We start from the raw sequence: 14,736 nt of genomic DNA on the forward strand, positions 1-14,736 counted from the left end.
TAATTTTTGACAAATATTAAATTTTAGTATTTATCATTTAAAATTTGAAGGAAAAGTATTATCAATATTAGATAAATAGTCATAGATAGACATGAGGAAAATGAAATAAGGAAAAGGATTGGAAAAAATATGTATTCATTAGTAATATATATATATATATATATATATATACCACTCAAGAATGATAAGTAAAAATAATAATTGAAAATGTGATATATTTAATCTTATTTTTTAGTTAAATAAATCAAATTTTCAACATTTTGATATGGTGGTTAAGTCTTACTAATGGCTAACAGTTTCGAATCCTCTCCTGTGCAGTTTTATTGGCCAATATTTCAAGTTCTGATATTTTTATATATTAATAATAATTAAATTAAAAACAATTTAAGAAATGAAGAGATCAATGCATTGCAAAACAGAATTAGTGATACAGTGGATCCTCCCCTCATTACATACACAACAAAATTGAGCAATTTAACTTTCCCAAACATAAATCAAATTTCTGTATCAATAGAAAAATCAACTGTGCATCACATTATTTTTCATGTGTAATGTAAACTATATATGCACATTTTTCTCCAAATATTATGAATCTATTTCCTAAACAATATTGTGTCCATCACTTGAGTCTCCAACACTAGATTTAGATATCAAAATAAGCATAGTCAAAACTTGTTTCATATTAGGCCTAATATTTGGTGCCTCATTTGTACACTTCACACCAATTCTTAGCAATTCACCCATTTCCTCTGCCCCACCAACAAGTTCAGAACTCAAACAACTTACCACATGATGTTGTCGTCTTCTTCCTATAACACGCCTTGTCCATTCCACTAAACACTCTTCACCTCCATCCACCGCACGTCTACCTGTAGCCAACTCCATAACCAACACACCATAACTATAAACATCACCTTTTGTAGTAGCTTGCATTGTTTGTCCATATTCAGGTGCAACATATCCAACAGTTCCAGCCACCATTGTGCTAACATGACTATCACCAACATTAACAATTCTAGCTAGTCCAAAATCTGTTACTTTTGCTTTTCCTTCTTTGTCAAGCAACACATTGCTAGCTTTCACATCTCTATGTACAATTGAAGGGTAGCATTCATGATGTAAATAGACAAGCGCACGAGCCACGTCGATAGCTACTTCTAGTCTCTTCCTCCATGTCAATCGTGTTTTATCGGTTACTAAGTCCTCTAAGCTTCCACCTTCTATGTACTCATAAACAAGTATCTTTTCTGAATTGTTTAAGCACCAACCGTAGAGTGTGACAAGGTTTGGATGAGGCCAACCGAATCCGTGACCACTTAGAACTTCCATTTCAGCTTGGAATTCCTTTTCGCCTTCGAGTCCTTCTCTTAATAGCTTCTTCACTGCTACTTCTCTACCATCTGTGAAAACTCCTTTGTATACTGTTCCAAATCCACCTTTTCCTATGATTCTGTTCTCTGAGAAGCTGCTTGTTGCTTTCAAAATGTCTGCATAGGTGAATGCTGTTTTGTTTAAACGAATGACTTTAACTGAATCAGATAACCATTGTTGTGAGGATCCTATTCCCGAGCTGTTTGTATCATTCCACTTTTTAGCATGATCCCTCAAGAGGTATTCATCTGATGGACTTTTCACCAATGCACAAACTATTATTGTTAGAAGACCAAATATAACAAAAACAAGTGTTATGGCTAAGAACACCAAAAACACAGACAATTTTGCATGCTTTTTAGGGTCTTTGTTAAAGGTCGTGTTTTTATTGTTTCTAGTATTACTGTTGTCAATGAACTTAGGAAGGGTCAAAAGAGGATCACCTAAATATGAATCTATATCAAAAGTAACAAATTGTCCACTTGATGGAACTACACCATATAAGAAGGGATTGCAGGAGATGTTGAACTTGTTAAGCTCAGCCAAATTGTTCAAACTTGTTGGAAAATTCCCTGAGAAATTGTTGTGAGACAAATCAAGATTTTGTAGGCATTTGAAGTTTCCAATTTCCTGAGGAATTTCACCTGAAAAGTTGTTTCTAGTCATGTTCAAGACCATAAGTGGAATACTTCCCAACTGTGGAGGGAATTTCCCAGAGAAACTGTTGAATCCCAAGTGCAACATACTGAAGTTCACCATTGTTCCAATCTCTGAAGGGATATCACCACTTAGCTGGTTTCCACTGAGCTGAACATAACCAGATATTAAAGGTAATCTGAGGGAGGACCCAGGTGTGCAAAATGGGAAAATTCCATATCCTTTTAGCAATTTGTTCCAAAGGCCTCTACAATTTTTCCTTGTTAAAATGTCATACACAAAGCTGAATGGAGGGTAATCCGCAGGTATCCATCTCTTCATTGCTAAACATTCACCGGAACCAGCTACCATTCCATCATCTTTCCTATTTGATTCAAATGTTGTCATTGCATTTTTTCCGATATTGGAAAGTTCGCGAGGAAACTGTCCAGAGAGGTTATTGTTGGCAAGGTTTAACCATAACAAACTAGTGCAGTTCCCTAACTCTGGAGGGATTCCTCCATTTAATGAATTGTCTGCAAGCATCAACCACAAGAGAGAACTCAAGTTTCCAAGGCTTGGAGGTATTGGTCCACTCAACCTGTTGAATGCAAGATCAAGTGCTTGCAAATTATGCATATTTCCAAATTCTGGTGGAATAGATCCATTGAATTGGTTATATGATAACATTAAAAGTTTAAGACTTGACATATGAGATATTTCAACAGGTAATGGACCTGAGAAGTTATTGAAACTTAGATCTAACCGTGTAATGTTCGGCAATGTGAAAATTCCAGATGATCTCAATCCTCCAGTGTAAGAGTTTGAGTGCAATAGAAGAAATCTCACCTGCTTAAAATTCCCAAATATCTTCTGTATGTCACCACCAAAACTGTTTCTGCTCAAATCTAAGAAAACCAAATTAGTCAATTTCAAAAGGGTGTTAGGAACATCTCTTGAAAAGTTGTTTCCTCCCAAGTACAATCCTTTAAGCCTTGAAATATACCCCATTTCAATAGGGATACCACCATAAAATTTGTTACTTGAAAGATTCAGCATGGTTAAATTCTTGCAGTTAGCAACCTCTTTAGGTGCCTGACCAAAAAAACCATTTTGAGAAAGGTCTAATTCTTCAAGTTCACAATTCATCTGAAAAGCTTCATTGGAAATTGTTCCATTGAGATAATTCTCTGCAACAGAAAACTGTCTAAGCCTTGCAAATCCATTCCATATACCACCAGTGAGTTTATTAGTGCTCAAATCCAAATACTTCAAATTAGAACATTTATCAAAACTATCACCAATCTCACTAGTTAAATTATTACCTGAGATATTCAAAGTGACTAAATTTTGACACATGGTAGGGAAATTCAACGACCCAATTTCCCCATGAAATCTATTCAAGGACAAATCAAGTGTCTTCAAGCTTGTGAATCCGGTGAGGTTGAGTTCACCATCAAGAATGTTGTGAGAGAGATTGAGATACATAAGCTTACGACAGTTCCTCAAATCCTGGGGAATATTTCCAAAGAGTGTGTTCTGAGAGAGATCAAGGTGTATGAGTTGAGTGAGTTGAGAGAAGCTTTTGAATATCTCTCCAGTGATATCACTGTAAGAGAGGTCTATGCCAATGACCCTGTTAGCTTTGCTACACAAGATTCCTTGCCATTGACATGGATTGGAAGTTGAAGTGTTGGTGTTCCAATATATGTATTTTCCTTGGTCTGCAAGAGTTCTGTTATCTAAGTACTTTTTCAGCTCTAACAGAACCTGTCTGTCCGTGTCCAAAGAATCCCCGGCAACAAAACTACCTGCGGAAATAGAAACAACAACAATTATTGCCTTGGATCAATAATATGAATACCTTATGATGAATATTTATGAAAGTAAATACCTGAGAAAAGGATGAAGGAAAAGATGAATACTAGGAAGCAGGAGGAATGTGTTTCCTGCAAGTCTGACATTTATGTTGGTGTTAGGAGTTGTATTGTTTGTTGTTTTAGTTTATTGAGGAAAAAACATGAACGTGAGAATAAAATAAGAATGATAGAAGAGCATGGTGAAGTTGAATTGGAGAGGGAGGGGCAGACAAAATTGAAATTGGAATTGTAAAAAGAAAAGATGGTTCTTCCTACTACTAATTAATTAATTAATTAATAAATGTACAGATATGGGTTGACGAATGTAAAATGTATTGTTTATACTTATAGTTATAAGAGGAAACACATATGGAGAGATGAGAGCGGTCGAGCCGCCCTTATTGACCGGTTCGGCTAACATTGCCTCGCACGGTTCAGTTGTAAACATTTCTAACAGTTATCATCACATGCTTAATTAATCCATTTATTAATCTAGATGTAAATGTGAAATGAGACCGCCGTTTTCTCAGTTGAGCAATACAACTCAATTTCGTGGAACCAAATATTGAATTGCCAACCATTTTATGCGCACAACATTAACATTCGCCTCACCAATTCAACCGTAAAACTCCCGCGGTTTTAGATTTTTTTTTTTTTTTTTAAACTTAAAACCTCTAACTATAATCAAATAGACTTTTAACATCTCATTTAAATGACCATTCCGATTATTTCTTTGTAACAAGATTGAACGAATCACATACGGGCAAATGTTAATGAATATTACTAGAGCGATTGTAAGATAGATAATAAATTTTGTTGGCGTATAGTAAATAAATTTATAGTAGAAGAGTGTGAAATTATTAAGATATACGAAGTTATGGTGCGATTTTTCAATAGTAAATACTAAATCACTGTCCGACCAAAATAAAACTAAATCAATGCAGTATAATTCTATCTAATTTTTTACTCATATTAAAAAAAGTTAATATTGTAGTTAATGTGTATGTGTATGATTATTATTTTTATGTTTTTTTTAAGTGCCATTTTTTAGAAAAAAAATTATTCATTTTTATTTGTTGTTTTTAAATTTCAAAGGACTATTAAATATTGTTTTGTCAAATTCATCTTTATTTGTTTATTGCAGTGAGAGAATTAATTTAGTTGAGATAATAAATAGAATAGTAATATAGAAAAAAGATAAAATTATTTATAAAAAGTAATAAAATTTAATAAAATTTAATAGTTTCATTGATTTATGTAAACCTGAAAAACAACAATGAAAGATAAAGGAAAAGAGATAGTACTAAATTGTCTTTTATATATAAATACATGTAATATTAACTTTTCACATTTTAAAAATAATTTAAATAGTATTCTTAAAACATATATTTGATATAAAGAGTAACAAATTTATATAAAAATTTACAAAAAGATCTTATATTTCAAGACAATCAAATATGTAAAAAAAAATCTTATAATTAGAGACGGGATAGAAGTTGGTTAAAAAAATTGCGGTCAACATCCTGTGCGTGAAGTGAAGGCAAATGTAGTTTTGGTGATGTATCGCTATCGTGTTCATGTTGATATATTAATATTGTTTTATGTCTGATGAGATGATAAGAGTACCTATCTTCTAACTCGTGTGCGTGTGGACCAAAAGATCATTGCTTTTAAACCTGTAAATAAAATGGTCATTTTCGAATATCACTTTTTTAAGAGGTTAATGAAGTTTCAGATTTGATAATGTTGCTATCGTTGAACAAAGACCATTTACTAATCAATGGTTGGTGCCTTGGTGGTGGAAAGTGACAACAAATTAACGTGCCGGCCTCCGTCATTGCCTTTACGCCAAATTTTATTTATTATATACTACTACTAGTATGCTGTGACATGGAGTGAGCGTCCTCTCTAATTATTATTATTATTCATAAACTAATATTAAAGAAAACGAAAAAACTTAGCAAGCACAACCGTAATTATAAGTTGTTCAATGTGAATTACTACTTTAAAATTATCAAAATTTCTATATAATATTTTTAAAAAATAATAGTTTATAGTCTCTTTATTTTGATGAGTAAGATAATGATTTAATAGATGTTGATTTATTATGAAATATATATTTATTTATTTTTGTTTTTATTGAATTAATTATATAAGTTACTATCTGAGAACTACATTCATTAATATATACATTTAAGAGACGACGTTAGTCAAAATTTTAAATATTTTTAAAAATTAATTTGTTGTATACGGTAAATGATCCATGTTAGAATGGATCTAGGAGAGGCACATTTTATTTACAGGTTATTCTATAGTTCACTTCTTCACCGTGAACCTTGTGTTGTGGGTGTTCATTATACTAATTGTGTTAATCAATTATTCCCATACATCTAATCAGATTATACAATACTAGTACTACCTTTGGTACTTATAAGAAGAAACAAAAATTATCAAGACCAATGAAATATAATTCTTTATTAAATTCTTTCTGAAAATATAAGATCCACTAATATGAAGTATGTATATTCTTATCGAATATTTTCTCATTCGCATGAGTTTCATTCTAATAAATAAAAATATCTTCAAATAATTTTATTTTTTTCATTTTCAATACAATTTTAATTATGTTTTTCTTATACTACCTTTTAATAATTACAATACACAAATTACACTACATTATTATATTTTGTATTTATAATACTTAAAAATTCACCAATAATTAAGATGAGTAAATTGATAAAATAAATTTTCTCTTTTTAAATTCAAATATAAGAGAAAGTAAATCAATAAAAATTAAAATATTTATTACAAAAATTGAATCAAACACCCAACTTTTATTATATTCAAGACTATAAACAATACATGTTTAAACATTATCAAAAACTCTTTCATAGGCCAAAATTCATGTTAGTTTGGTTAATTAATTGCTCAAGATTTGTTTTGCACAGTGCAATCTTTGTATGCTCACTGCACAAAATTTTAGAGGTGTAGTTTTCGGGGATGAATTTAGAATTTTTGATCAGTAGAATACTATATATATATATATCTTTCAACTATACCCCCTAAATATATTTTTCTTCAAGTGGACCAACTGTCAAGTCGTATCCCCTGTAATGATGGACGAACATTGACTTAATTATACCTCGCACCCATATCTAATGGAGTAAAAATATAATCTGATATGTCAGTATTTCCGTGACAAGATCTAGATGACTGGATCAATGATAAAACTGGTCTGTATTTTTTTGAGCAATTGACCACCACATTCTTCTGGAATTTGGAATTTGGAAATCAAATGAGAACCAAAGACTAATAATAAAGTTGTTTTTGTGACTCACTTGTTATGCAAATACTATAATTATCATTATCACCACTAAGGATTTTATTATTATACACAAGAGAAAATTTATTATTTAATTATTACAATTCAATTTTTATGTAATATTTATCATTACTTTTTTCAACCCTCATTTAATAGATTTTTGGATCCATCCCTTAGTCAGGGTTTCACACTCTCACAGATTTGAGTCTCCATTCCATTCACCACTAAAACAAAGATTCAAATCAGCTTATATTGCAAGGTCACAAACCATCTTTCAACTCTTTCATAGTCCATTTCATACATTACTTTCTTAAACATTAATTGTTTTCAAATAAGATAAACATACACACATATATGCAATACAAAATAGACAAAACTGGTGGCCCTATCGCTAGATACATTAAATATTACAGCAATACTAAAACTAATTGTAATTGACAGGCAACAACTCACATAGTTTTAGTCACATTAAAAATGTATATATTACTAAAAGCTTTTACAGCTTCATATTGAGAACCTTACCTAATGGATGGTACATTTTTGGTGTTCCATGTGATGTAGAAGGAGTAAATGGTTTAGGTGTAGATTCCTCCCGAAGCGCGGACAGAGCAGCCTTCCTTCGCTGCCTATGTTCGCGGTGTCTCCTAATTCTATCCTCCAATGCTGCTTTACCGTTCTCGGCTAATTCGGCTCTGCTAATAGCCTGTTCTGCACGAGTCCTCAGCTCTGAAATTTTCAATGATGCATTTTCAACCTCCTTTTTCATCAATGCTAACTCTATTTGATTTCCTTTTTCATTTCCTTTCTCAACCAAGTAGTTATATTCTTCCAACGAGATAGTAATATTGTCATTGTTTTTCTCACTATTCCTCTCTTCAGCTCCACCCTTAGAGTGATCAGTGTCATATCCATTCTTGTAAGCCAACCTATATTCTTGAAGATGAGATTTCAACAATGCAATCTCCACTTCTGCTTCAATGGCTCTCTCCTTATTCATCTTCAGCTCTGCTTTCGCCTTTTGCAACTCATTTGTGACTGATTCTTTGTTAATATTTAATTCATTTATCTCCTCCTTTGCACTTGTAAGTTCACTTTGTAACTGATTTAATTCCAATTCTAACTTTTCCTTGAGTTCAATGTCCAAGTTTAACTTGTTTGATTCATTTATGACATTGGTAGAAGAATTATCAAATGAAATTATTGTTTCCTTTTGTTCTATATGTTTTCTCATATCTTTCAACTCTTGTTGTGCTTGAGCATTATCTTTTGTAGCTAACTCAATTTTTTCATTTTTCTGAGACAAAATACCAATATTTTGTTTCTCAGCTTTAATAGCAGCAAGTTTTGACCTATGAATAACTTCATTAAGCTCATTTACTTGATGCAATAGTTCTTCTTTCTTTTCCTTTTCCATCTTCAAGGCATTTTCCAACTGTTCTGTCTTTGTCAAAGCGTTTGATTCAGAATCTCTAGCAGCAAAAATCTCAGTATCTTTGTTAAGAAGCTCTCTTTGTGTGGCTTTCAATTCACTCAAAACATGCGAAAGCTGATCCCGAACTTTCACAGTTTCTAATTTAAGATCAGTCTTCTCTTTTGTCATTGATTCAAGCTCGTCTTTGCTAGCTTTACCCTCCGAACATTCGTTCACATATTTGTTTCTTTCAATATCAGAGTTTTTCAACAAAGTAGACAATTCATGAATCATCTTTTGGCTTTGTTCTGGTTTAAGAAGTGCTTTCATGTGCGCAGCATTCTTCACCTCTAATTGCGCCTTGTAGTTGGTCAATTCTCTAGTCAAATTCTCAATCTCTTTTTCATAGTCACGCTGGCATACAAATAAAGCAACAATAATGACAAGAAAATATTGAATTAAGATATCAATTTTTGTTGACCATGTAACATATATATTCAATATTCAATGCATGCATATAAACACTTAAAACATTATCCGATTAATATTATTTAGCAAAATATAGGTCCATATTCTTTCAGTTGTTAAATCTGAACCTTAAATGGATCAATTCTATACAAGTGGAATATGTTGTACTTGTACACGGATGAAATCAAAATATTAAGTTATGATTTGAACGTTTATCATTTGGACTATAGTCTTACCTTATTTCTTGTAGGTAGAAATTTCATGTGATCACCTCTATCGTCAAATAAAGAGATGGCATTTTGGACAGGTTCAATTGATGTAGTATCAATTTCACCGACCATGGTTTTGTGAAAAATATTGTATGTATATATGTACCAACAAGAGTCTCAAGAAAGTCAAAACCCACTAAATCTTCAGCTTATAATCTGGTTGCTGGAAAATAACACATAAAGTGATAGTAAAATATACATACATGCGGTCAAATAGTAGAAGATATGTGAATAAATGAAATTAAAATGAGAAGATAAAGAGTGATACCTGTTATAAGTTTGAGGAGGAAAAGGCAGAGAGAATGGGAAGAAGGAAAAGAAAAGAGTATGAAAGTTGTAATGAGTTTTGCATTGTTGCGGAGAAAACAATGTTATGAACTTGTCATGGAGTACAGCCTAGCTAGAAGAATCATTCTTGTTCGGTTCTTCTTCCTCGGAATTTTCAAGTGAAAGGGAATAATAAGAGGTTGGTTTTGTTTTGGTTCTAGTACTACGGAACACATTCTTCCTCTCAATCACTTCATCTCCATTCAATTTCTCTTTTATACACTACATAATTTTATTCATACTTCTAACAAAGGGATTCAACTCTTTACCCAATTCACAACTACTAAGAAACATGATTAATTTTTTTGATAATAACAAATTTATCAAAAGTTAATTATATATCTTTTTTTATTTTTTATCATTTTCGTGTATATATCAAGAAAAATATGTAACTTATTTGATTTGATAAATTATCTAGGTTGGTGCCCCTCACCTTAAATTTCATTAAAACAAAATTTGTTCAAAACTCTAACCACCATAAATATTTTATAGAGTAGAAGTTTATGTTGTCTCAGAAGTATTTATTTAATAATATTAATATTATTATTAAATTATTATTTGTTTAAAATGAAACGGGAAGTTTCAAACAATAACATGTAATATCTTAAAAGATAAATTAGTAGTATTTATAACAAATATATTAAAAATATATTAAAAGATATATCTTATAATCTCTTTCTTCTAAACTTTAAAATGGGACGATTTTGTTTTTTTAGTTTAAAATTTCAAAGGATTGATATTTGATTTTGACTCGATCAACGTTGATATAACTTTTATTTTATTTTTTACGATTATATAGAATATACAGCTCTTTTTTTTTTCAATTTGCCAACTCATTTAATTTATTTATTTATTTTAAAAGTTGGCAACTCATTTTTTTTAATATTGTCACCTCATTTTTTAAAATTTGACTAAAACATAATTTTGGTCATTTATCTTTTATCTAATATTTATTTTAGATCTTTATCTTTTTTTATTTATTTTGGCTGTTTATTTTTTTTATTCATTTTCATCCTTTATCTTTTACGTAATATTCATTTTAGTCCTTAGTAAAAATACAAACTTGTATAATTTTATGAAACATAAATAACTAAAACGATTATTAAGTAAAAGATAAAAAGATTAAAGCAAAAGATAAAGGACAAAAATAAATTAGATACAAAAATAAAAGACCAAAACAAATATTAAATAAGAAATAAAGTATAAAAGGCTTTAATTTTTTATTTTAAATTGTCAACAAAATAGAAGACTTGACAATTTTTTTAAAATAAAAATTAAATAAATAAAGTGACAATATTAAAAAAAAATGAGTTGACAATTATAAAAAAAAAAAGATTTGGCAATTTTAAAAAAATAAAAATAAATGAACTAACAATTTTAGAAAAACTTTAAAAAGAGTTGGCAATTTTTAAAAATAAACAAATGAGCTGACAATTTTTAAAATTAAAAAAACTGAGTTGTACATTTCACATAACCATGAAATAAAAATAATGCCATATCACCTTTGATCAAGTCAGAAAGAACCAATCATTTTATATTAAGATTTGCTTTTGTATGTCGGCAATAGTTTTTAGGCTGACTTAATTCAACATATAAGCAAAGTAGTATACTGTAGTGTTGTTTGTGTCATGGCATAGTGAACAACAGATAAGATCTCACATTAAGTAGTGATAGAAAGTGAAACATCACCGACCTTTAATAACAGTTTTTCTAAACGCATAGACTTAGCTGTTAATTTAGTTTATAAGGCACGTTATGCAGCTAATTATAATACATTACATTAAATCATTAGACAAAACTTTGGACAGGGGTTACTCAACTAACAAATAACAATCATCAGTAGCCAAAAGTTATGTCATTTTTTCATTAATGTTTATCCATTTTAGCCTCAAAATCCACATCTAAATGAGAAAATTTAGGAAAATATTTCCTTTCTATTTTCTTTAATTTTCATTTGAAAGTCTTGAACATATTACTTTCATTATGCAGCGTACGTTCTGAGTTGTCTCCTTTACCATCCAAGATAAAGACACACTGACACACACTCGCCTCATAAAAACTTTAAGTTTAAACACCATTTTCATTTTCTTTCTTCAAGAAAAACTTATAAGTAAAATGGATAAAGCTCTCACTAAACTTGGAAGCTTTTGGATTTCAAAGAAAGCCAAGGAAGAAATTTCGATCATAACCAACGATTTATCTGTATGTTTCTCCATATCTTGGTCTATTTTTCCTGTTTCTGGTGTTATTTTTTTATTTGTTTAGAACAACCTTTAAATCTTGAATCTCTTATTGTTTCTGAGTTATGTCAATATTGAATAAATGGCTTATAAAATGTTTGATTACAAGAAATGATAATAAAGAGTCTTGTTTTCTAGGAATCTTTAATTTATAAAATCTTGAATTATCATTGTCAAGAAATGATAAAAAAAAATAAAAATGCAATTCCAAGGAGTGCCTTTACTCTTAGTCTTTTGTTCTTCCCGTTAATATGTTGGTTTGTGCAAACTTTTTAATATTTTATTATGTATGCGTTTGCAATTTCAGTCTTTCTCAAACACAGTTGAAGATAAGGCAAAACTATTCATCAACAAGCTCAAAGGTACTTGTTATTTTCATAAGAAAATATTTGCGGTTTACACTTTGGAGTTCGAGAATAATATTTTTTCCACAAACAAATGCACACTTAAATTTCTGGCTCAAAAATTATAAAATTGTCTTTAATAAGAAATATTAAATATCTTAGTTTTGTGACCCAATTGAATTAGTTAGTTACTTACATTATTTAATTAGTTATTTTATATTAATAGTTGTTTTATCTAATTGATTATATAAATTTAGATAATCTTTAATGTAATAATTATTTTAATTATCAATATTATTTTATTTATTTTTTTCTTATTAATGGTTTAATTCAAGAATTGTAATAAAAAAAATTCTCTAAAATGACTTTTTCCAAAATCATGTTTTGGATAATTGGTGACAAAAAATAATATTGATTGGAAACGACAAGTTTAAACACTAACTAAAATAATAATTGATGACATTTTATTTATCTTCAAACTGATTTTCAAATTATCATTGTCATTTTCTCGAATAACTATATGGTTAATTACCAACAAAAAAGAAAAATAACATTTGACTATTTATTTTGAATATGTTTTATAACAGGCAAAACTCAGAAAAGTTTACCGGATCTTCTTAGAGAGCACAACCTTCCTCCGGGTCTATTTCCTCGTAATATAACATGCTATGAGTTTGATGAATCAAAAGGAAAGTTGATAGTGCACTTGTCATCCCCTTGTGAGGTGTGCTTCAAGGACTCATCCATTGTGAGATATTCAAATCGTGTAAAAGGGACATTGTCAAAGGGTAAACTCATTGTTATGGATGGAATTAAGACCAAGGTTCTTGTTTGGGTTAAGGTCACAAGTGTTTATGTTGAGAGTTATAAGTCTGACAAAGTATGGTTCACTACTACTGGTGTTAAGAAATCAAGGCCTAAAGATGCATATGAAATGCCTCGTGAAGCTATTAAGGTGGATGAATTTTGAATCCAAATGAACGAATATACATATAGCCTTATTAATCATTAAACGATTCGTTCTTTTTGTGTAACTTGAGACTTTAGATATGTGAAGGTATGATATGATAGTATGTATACTTGGAAATGTATACTCTACATTTTACATTGTGACCGGTGTATTGTTTTGGTTTGCAATTTAACGTTGTTTCGGTAGTTATTGGTGTCTACTAAGCTCTTAATTGTATTTTTAAGTCAAATAGAATTTCTCCTAAAATATTTATGCGTTTTAAAGATGATAGAAATAAAAAGAGAAAATGAAATTAACTAAAAAGCTTCGCTATAAGATTTTTTATTCAAATTGAGACACATTATTTTATCTCAACCTTTATTTGATTTTTTTTTTTATGATGATATTTAATTATTTACCATAACTCATTCAGCTATCATCCAATGTTTTGTCTATCATGTCATAATTTTGAAAACATGTAATGTCAATGATTCTAAGAAGTACTCCATCGAGTGACTATTTTAGTTTTAAGTAAAAAAAATTATCTCGTTGTATTAAAAATATAGTTAAATGGCAATTAATTTTATAGATTTTACATAAAATAAAATATAAGTTAAATTTATTAAATTGTCATTTTTAATGTACAATATTCAACTATTAATATTAAATATTTTGAATTAAATGATGGATTAAAAATAGACATGGCAACAGGGCGAGACAGGGGGCGAAATATAAAGTATATTTAATATGCGCATGTTTATAAAATTTAAAAATGACAATAATATTATTAGTGGGACAAATTCGAGTCCGGATGTGGGGTGAATGTCAATACACTTGCACCCGATTAAAGCGAATTTTCTCCGTTCAAATTAAAACGATTTCAAATGGATATACGCGGAGGCGGATTATGTTGTCATCTCTAATTAAAATAATAACATTAAATAAATCAAAACTATCTTATATTATATTTAGGATGCAATGTTTTAAATTTTTACAGAATTAAAACATAGATATAAAAACATATGTTAAATTTCTTAGGTAAGTTTTGTCATGTTAATTGGTAGAGATTAATTGGAGAAATTGTATATATTTAACTAAAGCAGATCTCGTTAGTGTAAAACAGAAAAACAAATGCAAATTATTTTGTAAATGTTTAATGAAACCTAATATATTTCCTATTTTAAATTGGACCACCATCTCTAACCTTAAATTTTATAAATAAATAAAAAAAAATTAATTAAAGAAGGATTTATGTAATGTATATAATGAAGTTATTTATAAAAAATGAAGGTGACCCACTAGGTTTTTGATTTGGGCTTTGGGCCAAAATATTAGCGTCCATTCCACGCAGAATCTTAACTCCTAAGAGTTTTGTACCAGGCACCCCCTCAATTTGACCTGCCACCCCCCCAATATTTTTTAAAGACTAAAATACTCCTTTGTAAAACAGTATAATATTATTTTAAAAATTACCATTCAGATTTCACACCCCACCACCTTCGAAAATTTACAAAAAAAAATGTTGGATTCGAAAGTTTAA

The 14,736-nt window shown here is 29.8% G+C and overlaps 3 protein-coding genes across 3 annotated transcripts; 1 reads left to right on the forward strand and 2 right to left on the reverse strand.

Moving 5' to 3' along the window:
• Window positions 1-383: 383 nt before the first annotated feature.
• LOC101496260 (probable LRR receptor-like serine/threonine-protein kinase At1g74360) lies at window positions 384-4,187 on the reverse strand. The gene is made up of 2 exons (XM_004508650.4): window positions 3,902-4,187; window positions 384-3,818 (listed from the first exon to the last, which is right to left on the reverse strand). The coding sequence occupies exons 1-2, from the start codon at window positions 3,969-3,971 to the stop codon at window positions 601-603; spliced, it is 3,288 nt and encodes a 1,095-aa protein (XP_004508707.1). The 5' UTR covers window positions 3,972-4,187; the 3' UTR covers window positions 384-600.
• Window positions 4,188-7,436: 3,249 nt separating this feature from the next.
• On the reverse strand, window positions 7,437-9,853 carry LOC101496589 (uncharacterized). The gene is made up of 3 exons (XM_004508651.4): window positions 9,605-9,853; window positions 9,304-9,499; window positions 7,437-9,013 (listed from the first exon to the last, which is right to left on the reverse strand). Exons 2-3 carry the CDS (start codon window positions 9,406-9,408, stop codon window positions 7,685-7,687), a joined length of 1,434 nt encoding a protein of 477 aa, XP_004508708.1. The 5' UTR covers window positions 9,409-9,499; window positions 9,605-9,853; the 3' UTR covers window positions 7,437-7,684.
• Window positions 9,854-11,633: 1,780 nt separating this feature from the next.
• LOC101496911 (uncharacterized protein At5g01610-like) lies at window positions 11,634-13,402 on the forward strand. Its single transcript, XM_004508652.4, has 3 exons — window positions 11,634-11,865; window positions 12,211-12,265; window positions 12,835-13,402. Exons 1-3 carry the CDS (start codon window positions 11,779-11,781, stop codon window positions 13,215-13,217), a joined length of 525 nt encoding a protein of 174 aa, XP_004508709.1. The 5' UTR covers window positions 11,634-11,778; the 3' UTR covers window positions 13,218-13,402.
• The last annotated feature ends 1,334 nt before the right edge of the window (window positions 13,403-14,736 follow it).

Source organism: Cicer arietinum, chromosome 7 (genome assembly GCF_000331145.2).
Source record: "Cicer arietinum cultivar CDC Frontier isolate Library 1 chromosome 7, Cicar.CDCFrontier_v2.0, whole genome shotgun sequence".
Classification (NCBI taxonomy): Eukaryota; Viridiplantae; Streptophyta; class Magnoliopsida; order Fabales; family Fabaceae; genus Cicer; species Cicer arietinum.